Source organism: Ostrea edulis, chromosome 9, assembly GCF_947568905.1.
Source record: "Ostrea edulis chromosome 9, xbOstEdul1.1, whole genome shotgun sequence".
NCBI classification, from domain to species: Eukaryota; Metazoa; Mollusca; class Bivalvia; order Ostreida; family Ostreidae; genus Ostrea; species Ostrea edulis.
Window position 1 is genome coordinate 8,653,281 of NC_079172.1, and position 25,325 is coordinate 8,678,605.

General features: G+C 35.2%; 1 protein-coding gene and 1 pseudogene across 1 annotated transcript in view; both read right to left on the reverse strand.

Moving 5' to 3' along the window:
- LOC125658224 (low-density lipoprotein receptor-related protein 4-like) overlaps positions 1 to 16,530 on the reverse strand; it is a 35,459-nt gene extending 18,929 nt beyond the window's left edge. Inside the window, exons 1-3 of the mRNA XM_048889389.2 lie at positions 16,176 to 16,530; positions 12,534 to 12,996; positions 11,931 to 12,183 (exon numbers count right to left, since the gene is read on the reverse strand). Of these exons, the coding sequence (XP_048745346.2) occupies positions 11,931 to 12,183; positions 12,534 to 12,996; positions 16,176 to 16,233 (774 nt within the window). The 5' untranslated portion in view covers positions 16,234 to 16,530. The remainder of the gene's footprint in view (positions 1 to 11,930; positions 12,184 to 12,533; positions 12,997 to 16,175) is intronic.
- A 2,493-nt stretch (positions 16,531 to 19,023) lies between these two features.
- Positions 19,024 to 21,642, reverse strand: LOC130050026 (uncharacterized; annotated as a pseudogene).
- Positions 21,643 to 25,325: the final 3,683 nt, after the last annotated feature.

Genomic DNA, 25,325 nt, shown 5'->3' on the forward strand with positions numbered 1-25,325 from the left:
GTTGGTTAGAAAAAAACTATGATAGACAGTTGGATAATTTTAATTGTTACTACTTCCCGAGACTTAAAAACCGGAGTATACAGGGAGGAGGGACTGTGATCCTTATCCGTAAGACGCTTCACCGACATATATCCTTTGATAAAAATCAGTATGATACAATTATTTGGTTAAAAATTAAGAAGCACGTGATTAACTTACAGAAAGATTTATATATAGGCTGTGTGTATCTACCACCCCCTAATTCTTCCTTTTATCGTCTATATGATTGTGAAATCTATCAAGAACTTGAGGAGCAGGTTGCAGTATATATGAACGAAGGGAAAATCATGTTATATGGGTGATATGAATGCTAGAACCGCGAACAGAGACGATTTCATTGGAGATGATATTTTAGATAGCTCTGTACTTAGGGAAGTAACCGAATTACTTACTTACGAAATGGATAGTGTTTTGTCAGTACGAAAAAATCCCGATAATACTGTAAATGACTTTGGTGTAAAACTACTGAATTTATGTAAATCCAGTGGACTTCGAATTTTAAACGGACGACATAAGTTACATGTACAAATGGATACAGATTTTTCTTTTATGGGAGGAAAAGGGTGTAGCCTTGTCGACTATTGCATATCTACCCCAGACATTTTTGATTTGATAGATAAATTTATTGTGTCAAGTTTTACTACATGGTCAGACCACTTCATCTCCAAATTAGCACCTATAGTTTAAATGAAACAAAGGACACAGAAGCACGCGACCATTGTCATACAGCACCATATAGAACATTCAGATGGAAATCAGATTGCCTCGATGAGGCAAGAAATGCACTTCAAACATGTCTCAGTACTTTACACTCAGCAGCAGAAACTCCAGAAGTCGAGTGTCAGGACACTATTGATTCTTCGGTGGATTTGTTTACTTCTCAACTTTCTGACGTAATGGCACCCTTATTTGAATTGAAAAATAGAACGACTAGTAACCAACGTAGATATGTGTACTCGAGCAGAACACCCATTGACAAACCGTGGGTTACACCTGAACTGAAGAGAAAGTATTATGTGTACCGCAATGACCTTCAATTGTTCAATAGCACTAAAACGCGAAGCACGCATCAGGAACTTTTACAGTCGAAAAAAGCATACAAGGTCCTATCAGCTAGACTGAAGCGTCAGTACAAACGGACAGAGGGAAATATGTTGGACTACTTACGTAAACATAATCCTAAGGCATTTTATTCAAAGTTTGAAATGAAAAAAAGGAAGAGACCAAACTCTGATCCATCTATTTTCTTTGAGCATTTTAAAGAACTGGTATCGCAAGCACCTACACCATCAGAAGAATACTTTACCAATATTGATGAAACTGTATTTGAGGAGCTTGATTGTGAAATAAGTGAAAAAGAAATACTTGATGCAATTAAAAGATTAAAACGAGAGAAATCCCATGGAACTAATTTGCTCTTGAATGAATATTTTATTGAATTTCAGAGTTGTATTTTGCCTATTATTCACAATTTGTTTAATAGAATTTTTAGAACAGGTATTTTTCCTCATGCATGGTCAGAATCCATAATTGTTCCAGTACATAAAAAGGGTGATACGTCAGATCCCAACAATTATAGAGGTATTAGTTTAGTGAGTTGTTTTTGTAAGTTATTTACTTCGATTTTAAACCAAAGACTTGTACAGTGGTCTTACAACGATGATATAATAACTGATGCTCAGTTTGGGTTTCAGCCTCACGTAGGTACAACAGAAGCTATTTTTTGTCTGTTCTCAATTATTAATATGACGCTTTCTAAAAAAAAAAAAAAGAGAGATTATATTGTTGTTTCATAGACTTCAAGAAAGCATTTGACTCTGTTGATCGAATTAAATTGTGGAAAAAGCTCAGCACATATGGTATTAGAGGTAAATTACTGCGCATTATCCGGGTTATGTATCAAAGCATGAAATCTAGTGTTAAATCTGCAGGTATGATGTCAGAAGTTTTTAAAAGTAACGTAGGACTATTACAAAGAGAAGTGTTATCTCCTATCCTTTTTTCGTTATATGTGAATGATTTTGAAGTAGAATTTTTAAAACACGATATTGTGCCATTACAGTTGCGAGAGCTAAACTTGTATGTTTTGATGTATGCAGATGATATGGTCATTTTTGCTGAAAGCGTACATGAGCTTCAAAATATGTTAGATGAGTTATATGAATATACAACTGAGTGGGATCTTACTGTTAATGTTGATAAAACAAAAATTGTTATTTTTAGGAATGGAGGTAAAATCAAACATACAGAAAAATGGAATCTGAATGGTCAGCCAATTGAAGTTGTTGATAAATTTGTATACCTTGGTGTTTTATTTAAGTTTAACGGTAACTACAATTTTACGCAAAAACAATTAGCCTGTCAAGGTAGAAAAGCTATGTTCTCATTAAAATCAAAAGTAAAAAATATGTGCTTTAACACAGAAACACTATTGGCACTTTTTGACATATATGTAGCAAGTACCCTGAATTATGGTTGTGAGGTATGGGGAAGCCATAATGCCAGAGATGTAGAAAAGACACAGTTAGAGTTTATAAAATCTGATTAGGTGTGCGAAAAAACATAATTTCTGCCTCGGTGCAATTTGAAACTGGGAGGTTACCTATGAAAATCATTCGATTCTTCAGAATGTTCAAATTTTGGTTTAAAGTGTTGCATAGTGATAATTGTATAATTAGAAATTGTTACGATGAATTATATTACAACTGTGATAGAATGAAAAATTGTAGCAAAAACTGGGCCTATTGCATCAAACAAAAATTGTACGATATAGGGTTAGGATATATTTGGTGTGATCAGGAGAATGCAACTTCTAAACTTTTCTTTCCTATTATAAAACAGAGGTTGACTGATATGTATGTTCAAAGTTTAGTTGAACAAATTAATTGTTCTTCAAAGTGTATTATTTACAAACATGTTATTGATCACTTTTCGTTACAGTATTACCTTTGTAAACCTATACCTAATATGTATAAAAGACACATTTGTCGAATTAGACTATGTCATAATCTTGAAATTGAAACAGGCCGCCATAACAATATACTTAGAGAAAATAGAGTATATAAATTTTGTAAAAATGACATAGAGGACGAATACCACTTTATATTAATTTGCCCTCATTACGAGGAATTTCGACATAGATATATCAAAAAGTACTATTGGCAAAAACCATCTGTTTTCAAATTTGTACAATTATTAAGTGTTCATAATGTACACGAACTTTGTAATTTAGGGAAATATTTATGTCTTGCACTTAAGTTGCGAGAAAACCTTGTTTAAGTCATTCTCCGTTGCTTGCTTGAATTAGTACACTGCCATACAATGTCATTTTTATGTACATGTATTTATGAAATTGATGTGATAAGACATATGTCTTAAGCAATAAAGAATATATAGTATGCTTGTTCTCCTCGAAAGACATTCCATTACATCATGGAGATTGTTGTCAGTGTTTCATTTCAACACACTATATAAGTTCTTTTTTTTTCAAGGAATTTCAATTACAACCCCTCAACTTGAGAGAGCTTTGTAATCCGATATAAATCAGTTGAATATCGAATATAGTAGGGGTATATCATAAAGTACTATCAGGATTTCCCTCAGTAATGAGCTATTAAATTCAAATGAAACTTTTACTGTTCGCGGTTATTCAGTGGTAAATCGTTCGCTGCGTAACCGTGAGGATGTGAGTTCGAGTCCCGAGCGTACCATAGTCGCGTCAAACATACGACGTAAAACAGGTATACTCATTCACAGAAAAAGCAAAAGTCACGGGACTTTCGGATATGATCTTGAAAACGGAGGTCCTGCGTCGCGACAGGTATTGGCACATTAAAGAACCCTCACTGTCACGGCCCTGAGGTATGTTTGTGGTGTTCCACCTACAGCTGCTGAAGTCTCAATAAAAGTAAACAATCCCAAAAGTTTACTGTTAATATGCATTAAAACATATATACGCCAATCCAGGTGGACGTAGGAGTCGTTTTATGTAATATGCTATATTGGAGATGTTCTTGTTGCAAATCAAAGTTTTGGATTGCTTCAAAATTATATTCAAGTTGGAATGGTAAATAAAGTGCGTACTTTGAAAATCTATCGACATCTTTAAATAGACATAACTGTAAGAAAATAACGAGGAAGTCCGCCTTATTTCTTTCAGATTCTCCGTTTTCTCTGTTCATAGGAGATGTGCACTGTATGTCAAAGATACTGATATACTCTTTATTCCATTTATTGAAGAAAAAACACTATATATGCACAATGATAAATTCCGTTTACATTCCGTCACGTTTTCTTTCCTTTATTACAGACTACGACAAACTTTACTGACTTATAATATAAAAATTGGTTGTGTTTATTTCTTATTTTCAGCCTATTTACCTCAGTAAACCTTGCTTGTCGGAAGAGGCGACTAAATGGACCGATCCTTCGGACGATACCTCAAAACCTGAGGCTCCGTGTCACAGCAGGTGAAGCACGATAAAGAACCCTCCCTGCTCAATCGCCATTAGCACCGAGTATGGGCCTAAATTTTGCAGACTTTCACGGGCACTATGAGTAAAAGATTCTCGAGAAGGACGTTAAACAATAAATACAGTAAAATATCTGTATAAATGATTAAGAAAACTTCTGATATTTCGAACATGGTAATCTCGAATACTCCGCTTATGTCGAAGTATTTGCAAGGTCCCATACCCTAAATTCACCTGGTTGATCTCGAAGTGCAGTCAATTTTCCGCTCTGCTTACCATACATGGCGTCGTTAAGTCACACATTCACACCAGCGGCTATATCAATTATAATTAATGACCGCTAATCCACGCTTGCCTCTTCCGAGTAGACCCAGGTCGCAATAAATGGTTCAACAGCTTGGGTGATTAGTGAAGCCTTTCAAAATTACGGCTAAAGTTCCCCGTCAATTATGAACTAACACCCTCGATTCCAGAGATGGTGTTTTGAATGCAAATCCCATACTATGCATCAAATATCCCCATTCAAAAAATATATCCAAGATTGATTTTGGATATCTCGAACCCCCGAATATCTCGAAGTTTTTTCGAGGTCCCACGGACTTCGAGATAGAGATATTTTACTGTAATTAATCAATCATTATGATATAAAGTTTACTGGTTGTATTTCTTGTTTCATTGTAACCTGCTGACTTATAAAGTTTACTGGTTGGAGTGCTTGTGGTTCATAAAAATGATCAGAAACTTGATGATATAGGTAGTTACATATATATGTATGTTTTTAACAGGGCAGAGAGAGAGAGAGAGAGAGAGAGAGAGAGAGAGAGAGAGAGAGAGAGAGAATAGAGAGAGAGAGAGAGACTTCATGGTAATTTCACAGCAGGAAAATGTTGATACCAGCCATCATAAGGTCGATTATCGTGCTTTATCATATATCCATCAATGTTTTGTTTGTTTTTTTGATAATTAGGATTTCACAGAGTATGATCCGATTTTCCGGATCACCACATTGTTTTTCTGATTCCTGAAACTGATGACATCACAATGCATTAACGCAACGTTGGCGGGGGGGGGGTGTTGTTGTTGGTTTTTTTTTGTGGAAAATATTGATCGTGTCACAAACGAAACTGCGTACACAAAATATAATTTCACTGTATGTCTATGTTTTTGCTAATTTGGGATATATATTACCTTATAAATATGGATTTAAAAATGCATAAGGAAGTATGTGATAAATTTATCAGTAATTTATCCGAAGAGTTGGATCACGTCTCATTGACAGGCAGGGACCATCAGATCAAAGTCGATGCTGTAGTAATAATATATGTGTATGTAGTATTTATATTGTAAAGAAGGAGTCTATCCATTGCGGTATTTTTTTAAAAGATAAAATTACAACACAATTGTTATAGCGATATGGAAAAGGAGTATTCAATGGAAATTTTCATATTGTATGCTTGTGGGTTATTTTTAGAATTCCAAGTATGAAGCAAATTCAAAGTACTGGGAGTGTCATGGTACGTGCATTTGACAATATCGTATAACAATATGTGCACTTCTTCAGGTGCATTCTCAGTACTTGGGGACAGCAGTCCTCGCTTGCAGTAGCTTGGGTCACCATTGATGTGTGTGGTGCAAAACCCCATATGCTACTTGGGCTTAATGCTTGTATTTACTATATAATATGAGCCATTCCTAGCAAAAAAGACCCTTAACTTATCCAACAGTGTTTTTTAAAAGATGTCATATTGAAAAAACACGACGTCATACTTGTAAAGATTACCAATCACCAATCACGAGTTGGTTGTCATCGTTGATTGACTGTAATTTAACGAAATCAATATTACTCTAATACTTTAAGGGACTGTTCTCTATAGTTCACACTTTAGCACTTTAGCCCTTTTTGCTAGGAACGGCTCATATGGTAGTTAATTTAACTTGATTTACTGCAGAAATTATGCATATTATGTGAAACTTTCAAACTTTTAGAATGTTTTGTTTTTGTTAATTGTTATTAACTTAATTATCTTAATGGAGGTGTGTAAATTGGTTTTTGAATTGCATTACATTATTGTTTGTAAACCTACTTTACCCATTCACATAGTGTTAATGCTAATATATTTGATAACCATTACACATTTGCAATAACGGCTAGGACAAATTATACTTTACTAATGAAATGTTGATAAGACATGCCGACTCATTCAATTTTTTCAAGTTATTCATTTATGAAACATGGAGTCCAAATGATATGACCTTTTAACTTTACAACAATATGTGTAATAAATCCTGGTTTTGCAAATTACCCCCGGCTTCAAGACCTTAAACTGAGAATAGACTTTTAAAAGTATAAATTTCAAATCCACCTAACTTTTGAAATAATTTTCATAAATAAATGACATTTTCAGTATGTGATTGCATTTGATCTTATTTTTATAAACCTGCAGTTTTTTAAACATATGTGCTAGATAAATCTTTAGATATAAGTAATCAAAATTTTGACTTAAGTCTGTTCTCAGTTTATGGTCTTGGGGCCTGTTCTTTGTAACGCAGTCATATTATAGAAACAGTACATTGATATAAAATTCTAAATATCTCTCAATAATTTTCATATCAACAACAATCAGGCATGTATAGTGTTTCTGTAAATCTGTATTTCTTACATATATAATTCTCAGTAGAATAGTGTTTTGGCGTTATCTCATTTTCTCTGTTGTGTCTGCATATTATTAAAAGTATATATCACCCTTCCCTCAAACAATACTAAGTTGTCTGAAAAGTCTAATTACATGTATTTTTAGTTGTGTTTCATGAACGTAGGAAAAGAATTTCAGTTCCTCAGAAGATTTGCTTCTCACTAAATTCTAAAGATGTATCTTATATTCTCAAAACATTCTCAGTTCAGTCTCATATATCCAAAATTTGTATAACGGTAGCGTGAATACCGATTTTTTTCAAGATCATTACGATAGCTCAAGGTTAGAAAAAACAAGGTTGGAAAATAATATGAAACTTCAATCATTCATCTGCAATGAAGAATTAAATTATGATATATCGCTGGAAGAAATTTCTGATATTGTGCTGCACTCTAAATCTAAATCTGCTAGTGGGTATGATGAAATTCCATATAGTGTTCTAAAATTCCCAATGATAATTAAAACATTACGTAATCTCTTTCAACTTATATTTGATTCAAGTATCATCCCTTCCATCTGGAGGAAAGCTATCATATGTCCTATTCTTAAGGACAAATGCCTGCCAATGAATTATCGAGGTATCAGTCTCCTATCCTGTATCAGTAAGCTTTATAGTGCATTTATTAATAAAAGGCTTGTTACTTACTTGGAGAATAATGATATTTTGGCAGATGAACAAAATGGTTTTAAAAGAGGGAGATCCTGTGAAGATCACGTATTTACTTTGAACAGTCTAATTCAGAATAATAAAAATCTGTATGTTGCATTTATTGATCTAAAGAAGTGTTTGGATTTGTAGATAGAGACACGATGCTGTATAAACTTCTGTTGAATGATATAAATGGTAAAATGTATAACTCGATCAAGAATATTTACCAAAGTTCAGAGTCATGCGTTCGAGTAAATGGAAAACTTACAAACTGGTTTAGCTGTAAAACTGGTGTTAAACAGGGGGATAACTTATCTCCAACTCTATTTTCGATTTTTGCAAATGACCTTGTTCATGAAATAAACTCTTTGGATTTGGGTGTAAATATCGCAGATGAAAAGCTGTCCGTTTTATTATATGCAGACGATATAGCCTTAATAGCTAAGACACTGGAAGAATTACAATGTATGTTACAAAAACTGCACAACTGGTGCAGGCATTGGAGAGTCCTTATAAATACTGAAAAATCCAAATGTATGCACTTTCGTAAAACTAGAACAAAAGGAACAGAGTTTGACTTCACTATTGGGACAAATACATTAGAAATAGTAGATAGCTATAAATATCTTGGAATCATATTTACTTACACTGGAAATTTTACAAAAAATGCAGAAAATCTTGCTAAAGCTGGAGGACGGGCACTTGGAAAAATTATCTCTACAATACACAATAATAAAGAATTTGGATTCACTGCTTACGAAAAATTATTTTACTCTTGCCTTTTACCTATAGTAGACTATTCGTCCAGTGTTTGGGGATTCAAAAAATTCCAGTCAATAAATAATGTTCAAAATCGAGCCATTAGATATTTTTTGGGAGTACATCGTTTTGCGCCTTTATTGGCAATATATGGAGATACGGGGTGGATACCCAGTCAATATCGTCGATGGATTAATATGATAAGATTTTGGAATAGAGTATTGTTATTTGACAGTGAACGCATTACTAGAAAAGTGTTTGAAATGGATTATGATATATGTAGAAACAACTGGTGTAGTGCTCTGAAAGAAATTTTGCAAAATTTGGAACTGGAAAGTTATTTTGACTCAAAATTGTTAATAGACATGAATGTTCTTCAAACAAAAATGCATTACTATTACTCAAGTATCTGGAAAAATGAAATATTTAAAGTACCTAAATTACGAACTTATGTGTCTATAAAATCAACCTTTGGTCGAGAAAATTATGTAACATTGGATATGCCAAAATACTTTAGGTCAATTATGTCGCAGTTTAGATGTGGTATTTTACCTTTAAGAATAGAGACGGGAAGATATTATGAGGAACCTGCTGTTGAAAGAATATGCTCATTGTGTTCATTAAATTGTGTGGAAGACGAAATTCATTTTTTACTCTATTGTCCATTGTATTCTAAACTCAGAACAACTTTGTTTGAAAACACGGGATTTGATCAAATGTCAATGTCAGATGTAGAGGTTCTTCGAATGTTAATTACAAACTACCCAAGACAATTAGCAAAATACTTGTACTCCTCCCTTTCTCTTAGACAATCTGTTACATTTGGAAAAATCAACAACTGAGCTATTTATACATTATATACTTATTATACATGTATACACAATTATAGAAAATGTTATTATGCGCAATTATTTGCATTATGTATTATTATATCAACGTTTAAAGTGGCATATTGGCCCGACGGGCCGGGTGTTTATTGATTTGTATATTGTGATGAAATTGGATGTATGAATATATGTACACATGCCACTATAATAAATAAAATTATTTACTTACATACTTATATATAAAAAGTGTATTTTATTTTCTTTCTCGTTATACTTTGTTGCGCCTCATTAAATTCTAAAGACTGTATCTCATTTTCTAAACCGTATCCTTCACAAAGAGTTTAAATGATGAGATTACGCAACTTATGCCTTGGGGAATCCCCTAAACCAGTCACTGACTTCACTTTCTAAATATAAACTTATTTGCCTTTACTCGGTATTTAATTTTTAATTGCTACAACCTCAAACCCTACCCGATAAAATCGGAGAAATCCCTTAAATTATTCCCTCTCTTCACTGTCTATTTTTGATAGGTCTATTCGCAGTTGGGACCCCAAGGTCTGTAACCAGGGTTTTCGGCATTGGGGTGTTACATGCAATACATACGATTTCTCAGAGGGTGTGAATTTAGTTTTAAAGGATTTTGATCGGTAAATTCATCATACACACCAAAGAAAAAGCTTAAATGCTGAAATTTAAGGGATAGTAAACTTTTCGAGTGTTTCAAATGAAGGTTGCACCCCCGGCTGTTGCAGGTCTACAATTTTAAGATTGCATGTTATTTGTTACAATTGTAGTTACTGTTATAATTTTAAGATTGCATGCTATTTGTTATTAATCGTAGGTACTGTTATTTTGTTTATTCATTCCTTTCTATACATTTTAGTATTGTCTGCAAGCTGTCAAATCTTCGGTAACTAGTGATTTCTCAATATCTAATTAGAAAATCTACAATGCCTACTTTTCGTAACTAATAAAATCTCTCAAAATCTCTCTCTCTCTCTCTCTCTCTCTCTCTCTCTCTCTCTCTCTCTCTCTCATTATAATGAACCACAAGCACCAGGGACTCCAACTAGTAAACTTTATATTATCTGTATTATTCTAGCCTACTGATTGAAAAAGAAATCCACTTTCCTTATTTCCTGATTGAATACAGCTGACCGGCACTGACTTGGTGTGCCGCGGTCTGTATAATGGAGTGACGGTGTGTTTACCGTCCGAATGCAAACAGAATTTATCATTGTACATTGTAATCTTTTTTGATTAAACAAAATATTTTGGCCTATAGTGCACATCTCCTCTCCATTGCAGCAGGCCCAGCTAAATAGTTATCCGCGTTCGATGTGTTTTCTTAGTGCTACATATCTTTTATCATGTTTACTGCGGATGTCTGCACGCAAGTGCGAACATGTATATAAAAAGGCGGAAAAACAAGAAAAGGAAACAGAAGACATTAAGTAGATTTCAAGCATACAAAACGAAATGTATTGTTTGAAAAAACCTAATGTAGATCTACTACAGACTGTGTAAAAGACTACACGGTTTGTAGGTTGTTATAGGGTCTATAGATTATTTCAATATCCAAGCTCAAAATGCATGTAAAGATTGACTCTTTTGTGACCCGAATGACATGCACGTGTTATCATGGCAATGGAGTTGTATAGCAACCAAATTATGATGGTTTTACATTACTTGTGCCAGATTAAGTCGATGTGCCAAATTTGAAAAAAAATCGGTGACAGTGTGTGCCGGACCCTTTATATAAATGTTTAAGGTCAGAAACGCCAAAAATCTTGAATGTTTTAAACGTCTGTTAAAAACTCTTCTTTTCTGTCAATCCTATAACCTTTAAATAGCTATGTACTGTTAAATTTAATGAATTTTGGGCACATTTGTGTTTTATATTCCTTTGAGTAGTTTTGCTTGTTTGTTTTTTATATATTTAGGACGTTGTATGCTTGCATCATATTTTATACTTTAAATTGTCTTGATTTGTACTTTATATCCATTATGACATAATGTTGCATTCATGTTTATATGTGTAAGGATTATTTGTTGTGTATTCTATGGTTTTTCTTTTAATTATCAAATGTAAATTTTAGTATGTTGTACAGCGCTTTAGAGTATTTTTAGATAAGGAGAAACTTCTGTACATTTTCGACTAAATTATCCAAATAGTTTGAACATAAAACTAATTTTCGATAAATTCATTGTCCTTTTGCACATGCATATGCATGACATTTTACAACAACATTTCATGTGTTCTCATCCCAATATATTGCTATCGGAGATGTGCACTGTTCGGGTCAAACTAAAAAATCAGTCAGGTTTGACAAAAGCATCTGGGGTTTATAAGGGTAGAATAAGACAATGGGTCTGAAAGAAATACGTGTATCGCGGACTTCGTTAGTTTCTTACAGCTATGTCTATTTAAAGATGTCGGTAAAGCCTTAAAATCGGAAATGTATGAATAATTGCGTAATTCGCTAACCTTGAAGGTTTCTATACCATAGAAGAGAGAATTCGTCTCGTAAAATAAAATGCGTCTCGAGTTCCCATTTAAGTCGATAACTTCCACGGTTTCCCGCGCTGAGTCGGTGAAGTACACCATGTCGTTGCGTACGTCAACGGTTACGGACACGGGATTGATAATCCCGGACCAAATCAGGACTTTCCTGTTGGAGCCGTCCAATGAAGCACGCTCTAATTTTGGTTCTACCCCTTTGTCTGTCCAAAACAGGAATCTGAAAAATGTTAATTCTTTGAATCAGTAGTCTGCTTCGTGTCCAGCATACATGATTATTATCGTGAGATAGAGGCGAAGTAATTAGAAACAGTAAATAATTTGTATCAGCAATCTGGTGTGAATCCCATTGACTACCAATGATTTTCTTTTTATACATGTGTAATCATCATTTGGGGGAAAGAGCGAAAGGCAGGAACAGCAAGGTTCGTTAAAAGACACTAGTGTTAGAACACTTTGGTATATAGGTCGATCATACAAAACTTGTAAATTTATACATACTTTAAAGATACTCCATTGTCAATGGTTGCCATATTCAAGTCAATTTTAAACTGTTGAATATTTGATTACCTTTTATTGGCATGCACTGCAATGCCTGACGGAACATCCAGGAACTTATCAACTACTACCCTGAATTTTTTGTTAGGCTGTATAGTTTCTATACTTCTAGGTAGAGTTTGCAGTCCTATCCAGCCAAATAAACCGTCCGTCCAGTAAACGTTACTACTAATCCAGTCCACAGCCACGTGACCAACACCGGAAGAGGTTCCGAAATGGAAGAAAGTTCCTTGAGTTCTACCACTGCTTGTCTCGCCCAAAAGGGCAAGTGTATTTGCATGATTGTCACTAGATAGCAAGAAACCTTTCCCAAAATCATACGAACAGCCAATATGCTTATGTTTTGTAGTCCCGTACGTAAAGCTAAATATGTTCGGAGGTTCGTTGATATGGATCCAGTTTTCTGTGTTATTATGGTAAAATAGCTGATTTGTTTTAGGTGTCCAAAACAAGTAGGGGGTATCGGGAAATAAACCTGAAATAAAGCAACCGTGAAATATCATATATATACATATAATGATACCAAATATTAGTCATGCATACTACTTTTTCGTACGTGCTGAAAAACTTGTTTTTCTCATTTTTTGACCTAGAAAGTTTTGTGAAACAATTATAGTCACGGACAAAAATCCTTTGTGAAGTTTTCTATTCCATCTTGGACCCCTTTATCATTATAAATCGCTGTGATTATCTGATATACATATAGAGGTACAATAATTCACGGATCGACATTAACGGTTGTCCGATTGTCCAAGGCAAATGAAACTCAATACACTTTTGCCCGATGGGGCAAGTGATTTTTACAGTAGGAAATGTGATTATCATAATAATTGTGTTAAGCTTCATGAATATCAAATATTAGAAAGTAAAGTCCAACACCATATATTGTTGTTTTCTTTACTGAATCGTCAGATTATAGCGAAGACCCATTCTAATAGATTGTACCGTATCTTATCCTATCGGTGAGTCTTTTCATTTACCTAAATTATCCGACGTACAGCATATTTTAGGTGCTTCACAGCCGTCTCCCAAAGTATTTTAGTGAGGTAAACGCCTCGAAAGACGATAAAAAGGGGATGTTAAAAATAAATCTGAATTATAAAAGAAAACTTGAGATTCAAGCACCGTGAAATTCTTAATTTTCAGGTTTAATTATCACTGACAGCTGTATGATTTGTATCAAGTGCCATGCAGCGCTACACTTGTCATTGCCGGTACTTTTTATTTTTTTATTTTATTTTTTTTACCGGTAATACAATTTAAAGAATTAATAGCATCCATGGATAATTTATTGATTTATTGAATAAAAACCGATTTGATACACTTTTGAAACTTTTTAATTCAAATAAAACATTGATCATTTGAATCAATTACATGTATCAAAAGATCGCCTCATGTCACATCCTTGGTCCGTTATTTTGTGGTGAACAGATCTATTTCCCTACATTGCGTTTTGCAATGTTCTCACCTATAACTTTTAATGACATTTTTTTCATCAATTTCATTCAACTACAATAATACAACTTGTATGGCAAAATTCACAGGTATAACCTCTTACATTGGGAAAGAAGGCCAAACTTGAAACAGAGAAAGATATTCTAAAGAAGGGAAAACTTAATTGTTCGTAGATTGACATAGGGAGATAATTAGAATCTAAAATAGTTCTATGTTTTTTCATTCGGACAAGTAAAACTTCGAATTTACTTGCCCGAAAGGCAAGTGAGATGAAAAGGCAATGTCTATCCCTGTAATATAAGGATGATGAAGAAATTGACATCAGTGCAGGTACACGTCGTGTAAAGCACAATGCGGAACACATCGGATCTGATTTCACTTTTATTGTACTATGCGACAATAAAAATGTCAAGTCGTTAAAAACCACCAAAGTACGCAAATATATACCCTAAATTTCACTCACGATGTCCTTGTAACGAAGCTAGGAGAATATGAATAGCTCTACTGTGTGTGCATTACTTATTTCGTTCTGTTTTGAGATTTGCAATTACTTTGTCTGACCTGATCATGCATGCAATTCCATTGGAAAGTTATACATTCCCATTTTTAGGTCACCTGAATCATTCAGGTGACCTATTGCTATCTGATTTTGTCCGTCGTCGTTCGTCGTGCGTCGTGCGTTAACATTTGAACATTTTCAGCTTCTTCTCTGAAACCCCTGAACCAATTTCAACCAATTTTGGCATATAGCATCTGTGGGTGGAGGGGAACAACAATTGTGAAATTTGTGGTCCCTGCCCCCCTGGGGCCTGAGGGGTGGGGCAAAAACCATCAAAATGAGTGTAATTTTAAAAAATCTTCTTCTTTACTCCTGGACATCAAGAAGCCAAACTGTGGGCATAATTATAATGAGCGTTGAGCCCTCTACCAAAATTGTAAAATTCATGGCCCCTGGGGCAGGGGTTCTTGTGTTAGGGTGGGGCTCTATTGGTCATATCGTGAAAATGTAGAAATTCTTTGAAAATCTTCTTCTCTGTCTCTGGGTATTAAGTAGACAAACTAATAGCATGGTAATGATGAGCAAGGATGCCTCTTTAAAAATTATGAAATTCATGGCCCCTGGATCAGGGGTTCTGGTGTGTTAGGGTGGGGCTCTATTGATCATATAGTGAAAATGCATTTTATTTCTTTGTGTTGGAAAAAAAAATTGGCAAATCTTGTCCATTCAATATCCTGAGAACCATTTCCTTGAAAGACATCAAACTTGATACGCTGGTTACCTTGTAGAGTAAATGGCCCTGTTGATTTTGCGGTCATCAGATCAAAGGTTAAAAATCGAACTAAAAATACAAAGATCTACACCCTTAAAAATATCTTGAGTACCCTTTGCTCGACAGAGGTCAGACTTGATGCACTGGTTCCTTTCGGAGAAGATGACCATTGTAGCTAATAAAATCACAAAGACAAGGGTAAACTGAATAATAGGAATATATACAACTACTCAATACTTTAAGAACCCTTTGCTTGACAGACATGAAATTATTATGTATATTGGTTTTATCTAAGGAGTAAATAACCCTTTTCTTTATGATGTCTCAGACCTAGGTTTTTTAAAAAGGATTATTGATTGAACATAAAAATGACACATGTACTTCATGACCACATAGCTATTAAGTAAAATTCTTATATTTAAACACAAACCTAATTCAAACATTGGAAGGTTGTTACATGATACTCAGGTGACCTATAAGGCCCCTGGGCCTCTTGTTATAACATAATTGACCATTTAATTCCTAAATTTTTCAAAGAGAACATTAAAAGAGTCTTTGCAAAGTTGAATATAAAAGCTGAATTTTTCTTTTATAGAATACTCATACTATTATCTTTTTTTCTTTATGTACTGCATTTAAGTTTTGTGTTTAAAGTGGCATATAGGCACAATAGGCCCGATGGGCCGGGTGTTTGATTTATGTTTACACTGTCTGTTAACATAATGTTTGTGAATATACACATGTCACTATAAATAAATAAACTACTACTACTACTACATAATGTTTGTGAATATACACGTGTCACTGTAAATAGATAAACTACTACTATTCTACTGCGTTTGTAAATTTCAAATCAACTGCTAGTAACACAATTTTCAAATTGTGAAATATCCCATGCATGTAGAGCACATGAATCTATATTTCTTACCTGGTTTTGAAACCGTGCAGCCGAAAATAAGAAAGAAAAGAAAAACACTGCGACACATGCCGATTGACTTGGTTCCTAGCGAATGAAGTGTGAAAAACTTTTCACTTGTTTAAATAAAGATTTCACTTCCTGGTTCGGTCTATATACCCAGTTACGATTTGATACAATGTACCACTTTGAGTCAATTAAGAAACAAATTCCTGCAAGATTTAACTCATAGATATTCGCAACAAAGACATCGAACACTATTGGTACGATACAATGGTATGCCACTAATTGTTTGTGCGACAAGCACCTGCACATTTACTTCGATATTTGGTACAAACGTCCATTCACCGACGAAGAATAGACAAATGATTCAACTTTGTTGACTGTCGATTTAAATCTTGGTAAATCAATGTTATGCTTGAAATGGTTTGCTTTTGTTGATATTTTGTTACTTCCATTGACACTAGTTGGTTCGGCACGTTCATGGCTCTCCGAGTTTCGTGTTACTCTAGCAGGATACACTTACTTACTTAATCCACTTCGTCCCATGGGGGACATAGGGCAACCACAGTAGCTTTCCACTTTTTTCTGTCTTGGGCTATTTTTTTGGTTTCTCCCCATGTTTTATTGATGGCCTGTAACTCTGCATTGATCCCTCTACGCCAAGTGTTTTTCGGTCTGCCCCTCTTACGTTTGCCTTGTGGATTCCATTCTAGAGCTTGTTTAGTTATGCTGGTGTTAGGTTTTCTTAATGTGTGTCCAATCCACTTCCATCTTCTTGTTCTAATTGTTATCTCAATTGGTTCTTGTTTGGTTCTTTTCCACAGTTCTTTGTTGTTAATCGTATCTGGCCATCTCACACCAAGGATGATTCTTAGGCAGCGGTTTAAGAAGACTTGGAGTGTCTTGATGGATGCTGATGTTTCTCTCCAAGTTTCGGACCCATAGAGAAGGACAGATTTGACATTAGAGTTGAAAAGCCTTAGTTTGGTACTAGTTCTCAAGGTGGTGTTTCTCCAAACTGGTTTTAGCATAGCAAAGGCTTGTTGAGCTTTCCTTTTCCGAGCTTTTATGTCTTCGTCGGTTCCACCTGTAGTGCTGATGATACTGCCCAGGTATGTGAATTCTTCTATATTTTCTACTTCTTTGTGTCTTATTTGTAGTTTCTCTGTCTGAGCAGTGTTTATTGTCATTATCTTTGTCTTTACTGGATTGATTAGAAGGCCTGTTTGTCTTGCTGTTGATTCAAGACTGATGGTCTGTTTTTTTGCGTCCTGAAATCTATGTGATAGCATACATATATCGTCGGCAAAGTCAAGATCTTCCAGGCGGTTTTGTAATGTCCACTGTATACCTTTTGGGTTTTTATATGCTGTTTTAGTTACCCAGTCTATAACCATGAAGAATAGGAGAGGGGACAGGAGACAGCCTTGCCTTACACCGGTAGTGACATCAAACGGATCGGTCAGGTTTCCATCATGAACTATTTGGCAGTTATATCCATCATAAAGCTGTTGAATGACAGAGATGATTTTATGAGGTATGCCATAGTGTTTGAGAATATCCCACAGTACCTGGTGGTCGATACTGTCAAAAGCCTTTTCGAAGTCTACAAAGATCATATAAAGAGATGTTTGCCATTCAATTGTCTGTTCTACTATGATTCTTAAGGTGGCTATCTGGTCTACACAGGAACGCTCTTGTCTAAATCCTGCTTGTTCATCTCTAAGCATTTTGTCTAATTTTGCTTTAATTCGATAGAGTATGACATAACATAGGATTTTGCTTGGAATGGATAACAGGGTGATCCCTCTCCAGTTGTTACATGAGGAAAGGTCACCTTTCTTTGGAAGTTTAATAAGGAGTCCTTTTCGCCAATCATCTGGAATTTGTTCTTCCATCCAGATTCTGTTTATCAGGCGGTGAAGGGCCTCGACTGACATATAGTCCATGGCTTTAATTGCCTCTGGTGGAATGTTATCAACTCCTCCTGATTTCCCATTTTTAAGATGTTTTATTGCTCTATCTATTTCATCTCTTGTAACTTCTTCAATATTTATATCTAGTGGTTGCCCCGCTTCTATATCAGGTGGATTTGTCGGTGGTGGTCTATTTAGTACTTCCTGAAAATGTTCTTTCCATCTCTTAAGTTGTTCTTCAATCTTGGTTATTACATTTCCGTTTTTATCTTTTACTGGTGTATTGGTAGTCGGTGGTTTACCACTCAGCTGTCTGGTGATGTTAAAGAGAGTTTTGATGTCTCCTTTACTAGCAGGATACAGTAAACTACAAACTTTGATTTACAGTAGTAAACTCTTAAGTACTTTAATTTAATATCATGCGAATTTTGATAAATTCAATTATTGTTCTTATCCTGTTGAGTTGGTACTCTCAATGTTTTTCCCCTCCTGCTCTGTTGTACTTATGTGTTTTTCTTTCACTATTTTTATTAGATTTCCTTTTTTGTCTTTTGTATGCCGTTTAGTTCCCATTAACCACCCCACATTTCTATTTTGTTAGCTTATTATTCATATCAAGCAATCACACTCCTTATATAACCATTATATTTGGAATGACTTATTATCCTTTTACTTCATACCTATATTGTAATTTCTTATGGGTATAATTATGTGGACTTTACCTTGTACCTTAAAGGAAAAGGCTTATATAGGCATTGCCTGCTGCCTAATCCTTATTATGTTATTCATAATAAAATACTGTTGAAATTAACATATGTGTACATCTATGTTAAATTGGATTGCTATACACGCCCTGCATCAAACCTTGTTGCGGTAAGCATTGACACCATAACAAATCCTCCTCTATGCTTCTGTCTTTAGAGTCATGCATAGGTCAAAATTTGTTTACTTCACTTACAGATTCTGATGTCTGTATACAGTGAAAATTCCCCTATTGTGACGTAAAAAAGCCAACAAATAATATATACATGCAACAAACAAGCATGCATTTTGTTTTTTACATAAATTTACTACATGCATATGATTTCGTATCAATAAATTTTAACTGCGCAACGAAAACAAATCATTCGACTTTCCATACTTCATAGAAGTAAACAGAATACTGAAAACGTATTCACTTTTGTTGGGGAAAATTTTCGTTGTTTTTGTGATGAATTCGATTTCGTGTGGATTAATGTTTGCTGTTTGTTGTGATCATTTAAATCATACGTACGACGTATAAACAATGTCGCTTGTCTGCAATGAAACAGTTAAATAGCGGTACGACACCCGCGCACGCCTTTTATATACCACTTGTTTGACGAAGCGTGCTGTCGTTAGCACCTATTTACAAACAAATTCTCATTAGACGGTCAGTGTAAGCTTGGGCCATTAAATTGTTGTACGTAAGCCATTGGAATGTGGAGTGGTTGGTTGTGTATTGTTTAACGTCCATCTCGAGAATGTTTCACTCACATGGAGACGTTACCATTGCCGGTGAAGGGTTGCAGGCCTATGCTCGACGCTTACGGCCTTTGAGTAGGGAGGGATCTTTATCGTGCCACACCTGCTATGACACATATCTAAACAATGCAATTTTGGCTTTACACTGGCTCTGTCACTACTAGATCAAGAAACAACTTTCTGAGTTGAAGCATCAGCGTGGTGGAAGCTTTCCGATGTATGGTACATCAACACGACGATAATTGTCAAACCCAGCGAGCCATGTACAGAGTTGGAAGATCTACGTGGTAGTGTACCGTCACATTGTAAACTCTGCTCAATTTGAACACGATAGATTATCAGCTGATTAGGATAGCTTAATGGGAATTAAATAAAATGTGAATTTATGTCCAAACTCAGGAATGAAATTGAGTGACTGATGCCAGGAATGAAATGGTAAATGACTGAGTACCCCATTAAGGTAGGATATGGTCGCCATGGTAATACACATATGAAACAATGCTATAGACACATACAATGACATATTTGAAGAACAAAATTATATATAATGTACAGGGTATCTTGTAGTATTCCTTCCATCCAAATATATTGTATGTTAAAGGGTGATGTCATAAAGTATAACATCTAATAATCATAAACTAAATGTGATAGCGATATAAAATCATAGATATGAGCATACTACAAATGCTATCTATGAAAGGTGAAAATAACGAACAGTGATCAATCTCATAACTCCTATAAGCAATACGAAATAGAGAGTTGGGCAAACACGGACCCCTGGACACACCAGAGGTGGGATCAGGTGTCAAGGAGGAGTAAGCTACACTGTATATACATAACCTGTTATACATGTACTAAAGTTACAATATGACTAACTAAACATAATACATATCCGATTGTCATGTCTGAATTATCTGCAAGATACATTATGTGTTCATAATCATGGACTGTTGAGCTTGCTGAATAGTTGAATCTGGCGTTTTAATATACCGTACGTACGAGTCGGGTCGCCATCTGCCCAAAACTTTCAATACAAGATTTCGCTGTGGAGGCTGTGGCACCAATGCGGAATGAATGACCAGTTATAACGGTATCCCTATGACTTGTTTGGTGTAACACTTGTCTCAGCATTGTCAAAAATGTGGATCTATTCAGAGGACATGGACAACCATTTTCCAGGAGAAATAGTGGTACTAACGTACATAATATTGTTGAATTTCCGGTTTCTTATTTGTAGATAATTTTGTAACTGTTGAACTGGACACAACTCTGATTTATTGCTAAATAATTTGAATCGCTTCCTTTCCTGAATGGGTCGGTTTTTGACTGTTTTAATTTCAAAATGACATCTTGCTCACCGAAGTGAATATCACTTAAGCACAAATTCACAGATGGTTCAAATGATTTACAAGTAAATTCAGCATACCTAGGGAAACCGAAGAAAGCGACAATACACACAGTGGTCATCAATAAATCATTATATTTCGAAAATACACCATTCTGCAGTGCCTTACAAATGTCTTGAAGGATTTCAGAAGTGATAGGTTGTTTTTCTAAGTTGGCTGTCTGATTCTGTCTTTTAATTCCACTTAACAGCAAATGCAACCGTGATAATTGATTGTCGGGTGATACAAATGGATTAGTATCTCCCCTCAATGTCAGATGATGACGTATGCCACACAGATCTAATTTGATAGTTTGAAAAGACAATTTCAAAGAGTCCTGACAATACACCACAAACTGCACCAATGTAGATTCCGTAACACTTTGATCCATATTCTTCGTAAGTCTGAATCTTTTATATGTTTGATATCCGGTTACGTATTGAGCCAGACATTAAGTCCATCATTATGTTGTGGTCTTCCACAGAACCTCTTCCAACGCAAGTGTGGGATGTTGTTGACGGTCTGCATGAGGTGCTAATGTTTTCAACTTTTGTATCTGCAAATGAGACAATACATTTACAATCACATTAGTCTTACTAGGTACATGTTCAGCATAAATACAGAAATTATGCTTCACAGAACACCATGTTAAGCGTCTCATTAGTTGCATGATGGGCAAAACTTTAGATCGTCCTTTTTGGATAATATGTACAGTAGTTTTGTTGTTACAATGGAATATATAATTTTTTAGGACCATAGGTGTCCCCATAACATAGCAGCTACCACGATTGGGTAAAGTTCTATCCATGACATCACAGCACCATTGTCCTTTTAAAAACCCTCCATAACCAATCCTGGAAGACGCATCTGTATATAAGTGCATATCTACGACGGGAGTCCTCACGATATTGTAGAAGAATGACACCCCATTCCATTGTTCAAGAAAAACATTCCACATTCTGATATCTTATTGACATTCATTATTTAAATGAATATGATGATGTAATTCACGAACCGAGGCAGATAGTTTGATTATATATGACACAAAAGACCTGCCTTGTTTAATAACACGAGATGCAAAGTTCAGTTGTCCTAAAACTTGTAAACGTTCTCGTTTTGTACAACTTCTCTTTTTCCTGAATTCTTGCAACATATCTAATCCAGCAGGAAGTTTAGTTTGCATTTGTTTTGAGTCTAAAACTACATGTAAACATTCCATGACAGTACCAAGACCATGACTTTTGTGCTCAGCAATGGGAACATTCAGTCGGATGAATATCATTGTTAAGAGAGCCATTGTTCTATCTGCTGGATAATGTAAGAAAATCGTCCAAAAGATGCAAAATAAATTCTATGCCATAATTGTGTTGTGCTATCCAGCATATAGCTTGTGAGAATTTATCGAATATCTTTGGATTAGATCTGCAACCGAATGCTAGGCGATTATGATAATACGTGTAATATGTGTTTCTCCATAGAATATATAACAAGCGATGTAAATACCATAGACAACACTGATTTTTATCAATGAGCTCATTGACACTAGGATGCATGTTATTGTTATGACGTGATGACAAATCTACTATCAATCTTTTCTTTTTTTGGAATATTTCCCTTCAGCCATTCTTGTTGGCGAAACTCGGTAATTTCTGAAAGGAGGTTTGTGAAAAGGTCCCAAAATATAACCTTTGGCTTTCTCTTTGTCTAATAATTCATCCACAGCTTCCTTATTATGCAAGACTGAATGAATATTCCTACATTCTCGAGTCTTTAAATTGGTCTCCTGAATTTTTGTATCAAATCCAAAAGTGAATCCATTTATTAAATAGCTAACAAACGATGGGTCTTCATGTTGACTAAGTTCCTGACTTAACTGATCAATGTTGATTGTGGAGCACAGTGACTTTTTTGTATTTGCTAGTCGTTTTCGTTGTTACGTTCATTACCTGAGAGACTAGACTGGGAACCTTTTGTTTGCGATAATTTGCTAGGACAGGTCAAGGATGAATGAGATTTGCTCTTGCATATCATGTATGAACCGAATGCTTGAAAAATCCAAACTGAGAATTCCTGTTTATTTTCCGTTTTCCAGATTTCTACATCACACATTTGTAAGGAGAGTAGCGCATCAGAAACGTTTGGCAAGCAAAGGTGTTAATTTTCATTACACTGCAGAAAATATAATTATATGCATTTTCAATAAACATCCTCCATTCAGAAGGTATGGTCCTTGCATTATTTGCATTTGAAATCATCTATCTTCATCCAAGCTGTAGTTCAGATACTCTGTGTCAAGATTAGTCATTATGAATCTAACTTTACTGGGGGAAACTCTTTAATAAATATATAGTGTTATATAGTCGAACTTTTAAAAACCCTCTATTCAAATTTAACGAAGATTAAATATGTGGTCTAATAATGATAAGTAGGTCTATGGTGCCTGGCAGGATATTCAATACTTCCTGGTTAACATTGAAGCCTGCCCATTGTCCATGGTCAGTCGTTCGTTATGTATTTCTAATAGGTAAGGGAAAATACACTGGACAATGCTAATCCCAGATGTCCCCAATCTCCAACCAGGCATCACTGATCGCTACTTAATCAATCACCATGAAAGGGCCGGCCTAAACTTAATTCTGTGGTTGTACGGAGTATGATGTAAACATTTGCCTTTGTACTGCAATTTGTTTATGTCAGATCCGAGGGTTGTTCGATATGTAATGTGTATTTGTACCACAGTGCGATAACGCTTTGCACGATGTTGTGGATGATGATACTCTTGAATAGCTCGTTTCAATACCTTTCCAACGGTATAAACACGAAACTTCAGCTCTGCATATTTTTAAACTTATAGTCATTTCAATAGAGCCAGTATTTGACCACTGTTGTAAAAATTGTTGGGAAACGGGTAGAGAATATTGAAGAAATTAGAGCTTATATATAACTTCGCACAAAACTCGGTCATTCGGTAATGCAGATTTTTACTGAATTAGGGGAAGTTTATGGGTCTGATAAGGTATCTTATGAGACAGTTCGTAGGTGGAGAAAGAATTTCTGACTGGCACAGAGTCCGCCAAAGATGCAGCAAACTCTGGCCGACCAGTGACTGTAACAGGCAAGGGTCTCAAAAGTCAGGGAAATCATTGAAAGGGATGGCAGATACACGATTCATGATATTGCCAAAGCTATTGGCACATCGCTATTTCGGGTACATTTCATTTCGAAATGTATTTTGAAATTACGAAAGATTTCTGCCAGATGGATACCGCATATATTGACAGATGACTAAAAACGGGTACGAGTACAAACTGCTGAGCAATTGCTCAAATGTTTCCCAAATTCAATCAAAGACAATTTGCAAACTTTGTTACCGGTGACGAAACATGGATTTACTATTTCGAACCAGTAAGAAAAATTGGAAACAAAATATGGCTAACTATTTTTACTAAACACGGTAGAAGGTCCGTAGTTGCGAAAAGAACCATAAGCACAAAGACGGTTCTTTATTGCATATTCTTCTCATGTGATGGTATAGCCGTACAACTTCCGGTACCGAAGGAAAAGAGTGTTACAGGTCGGTATTACCGAGATGTTATACTAAAAAAGCTCAAGAAATATTATCATAAACGACGCCCTGTGTCAGGATTTAGGCATGTTCGTCTACTTTATGATAATTTTCCATCACATACATCTGAGCTTGTGAAGCAAGTTTTGAAGTCGGGAGAAGGTTACCGTCTCGCCACACCCACCATACTCTCCAGATGCGACTTTTTCCTTTTTCCAAAACATAAACCTTTCTTATCTGGTCGTCGTTACAAGTCCCGACAAGGCCTTGGTTCAGCCATAAGTCAGTGCCTCAGAGGTCTAAATCAGCGCATTTCAGAAATGGATTCAGAGATTGAAATTATGTTTTTTTCAAACCACGTATGATACTTTGAAGGGATGTAATGTTTATTTCACTATTTGAGTCGAATGTTTTTTAGATATCGTATACAATGCGTATTACATATCTAACAGCTCTCGTATACATACAATGTAATAGTATTTTTATAACTGGATTTACGTGTATCTAGTTGCGCTCGTTCTATCAATAGCACCTTCAACATATTAAAATCTTATTCATAGAAAATAAACTACGAAAGATGTACTTCATGTTAAAGATCTCCGATGGTTTAATAGACATCGTCGTCAGAATACTCCTTGTTTTTGTCAAGACTTGATTCTGGTCGATTTCATAATTCTTTGCTTTATGTGATTTTGTTAATTTAGAGATTAAATAGGTATAAGAAAGATAAACACCCAAGATTTTTTATTTCGTAGATTTAAGAATATTCGAATTTTCTTGAGTTCCGGTA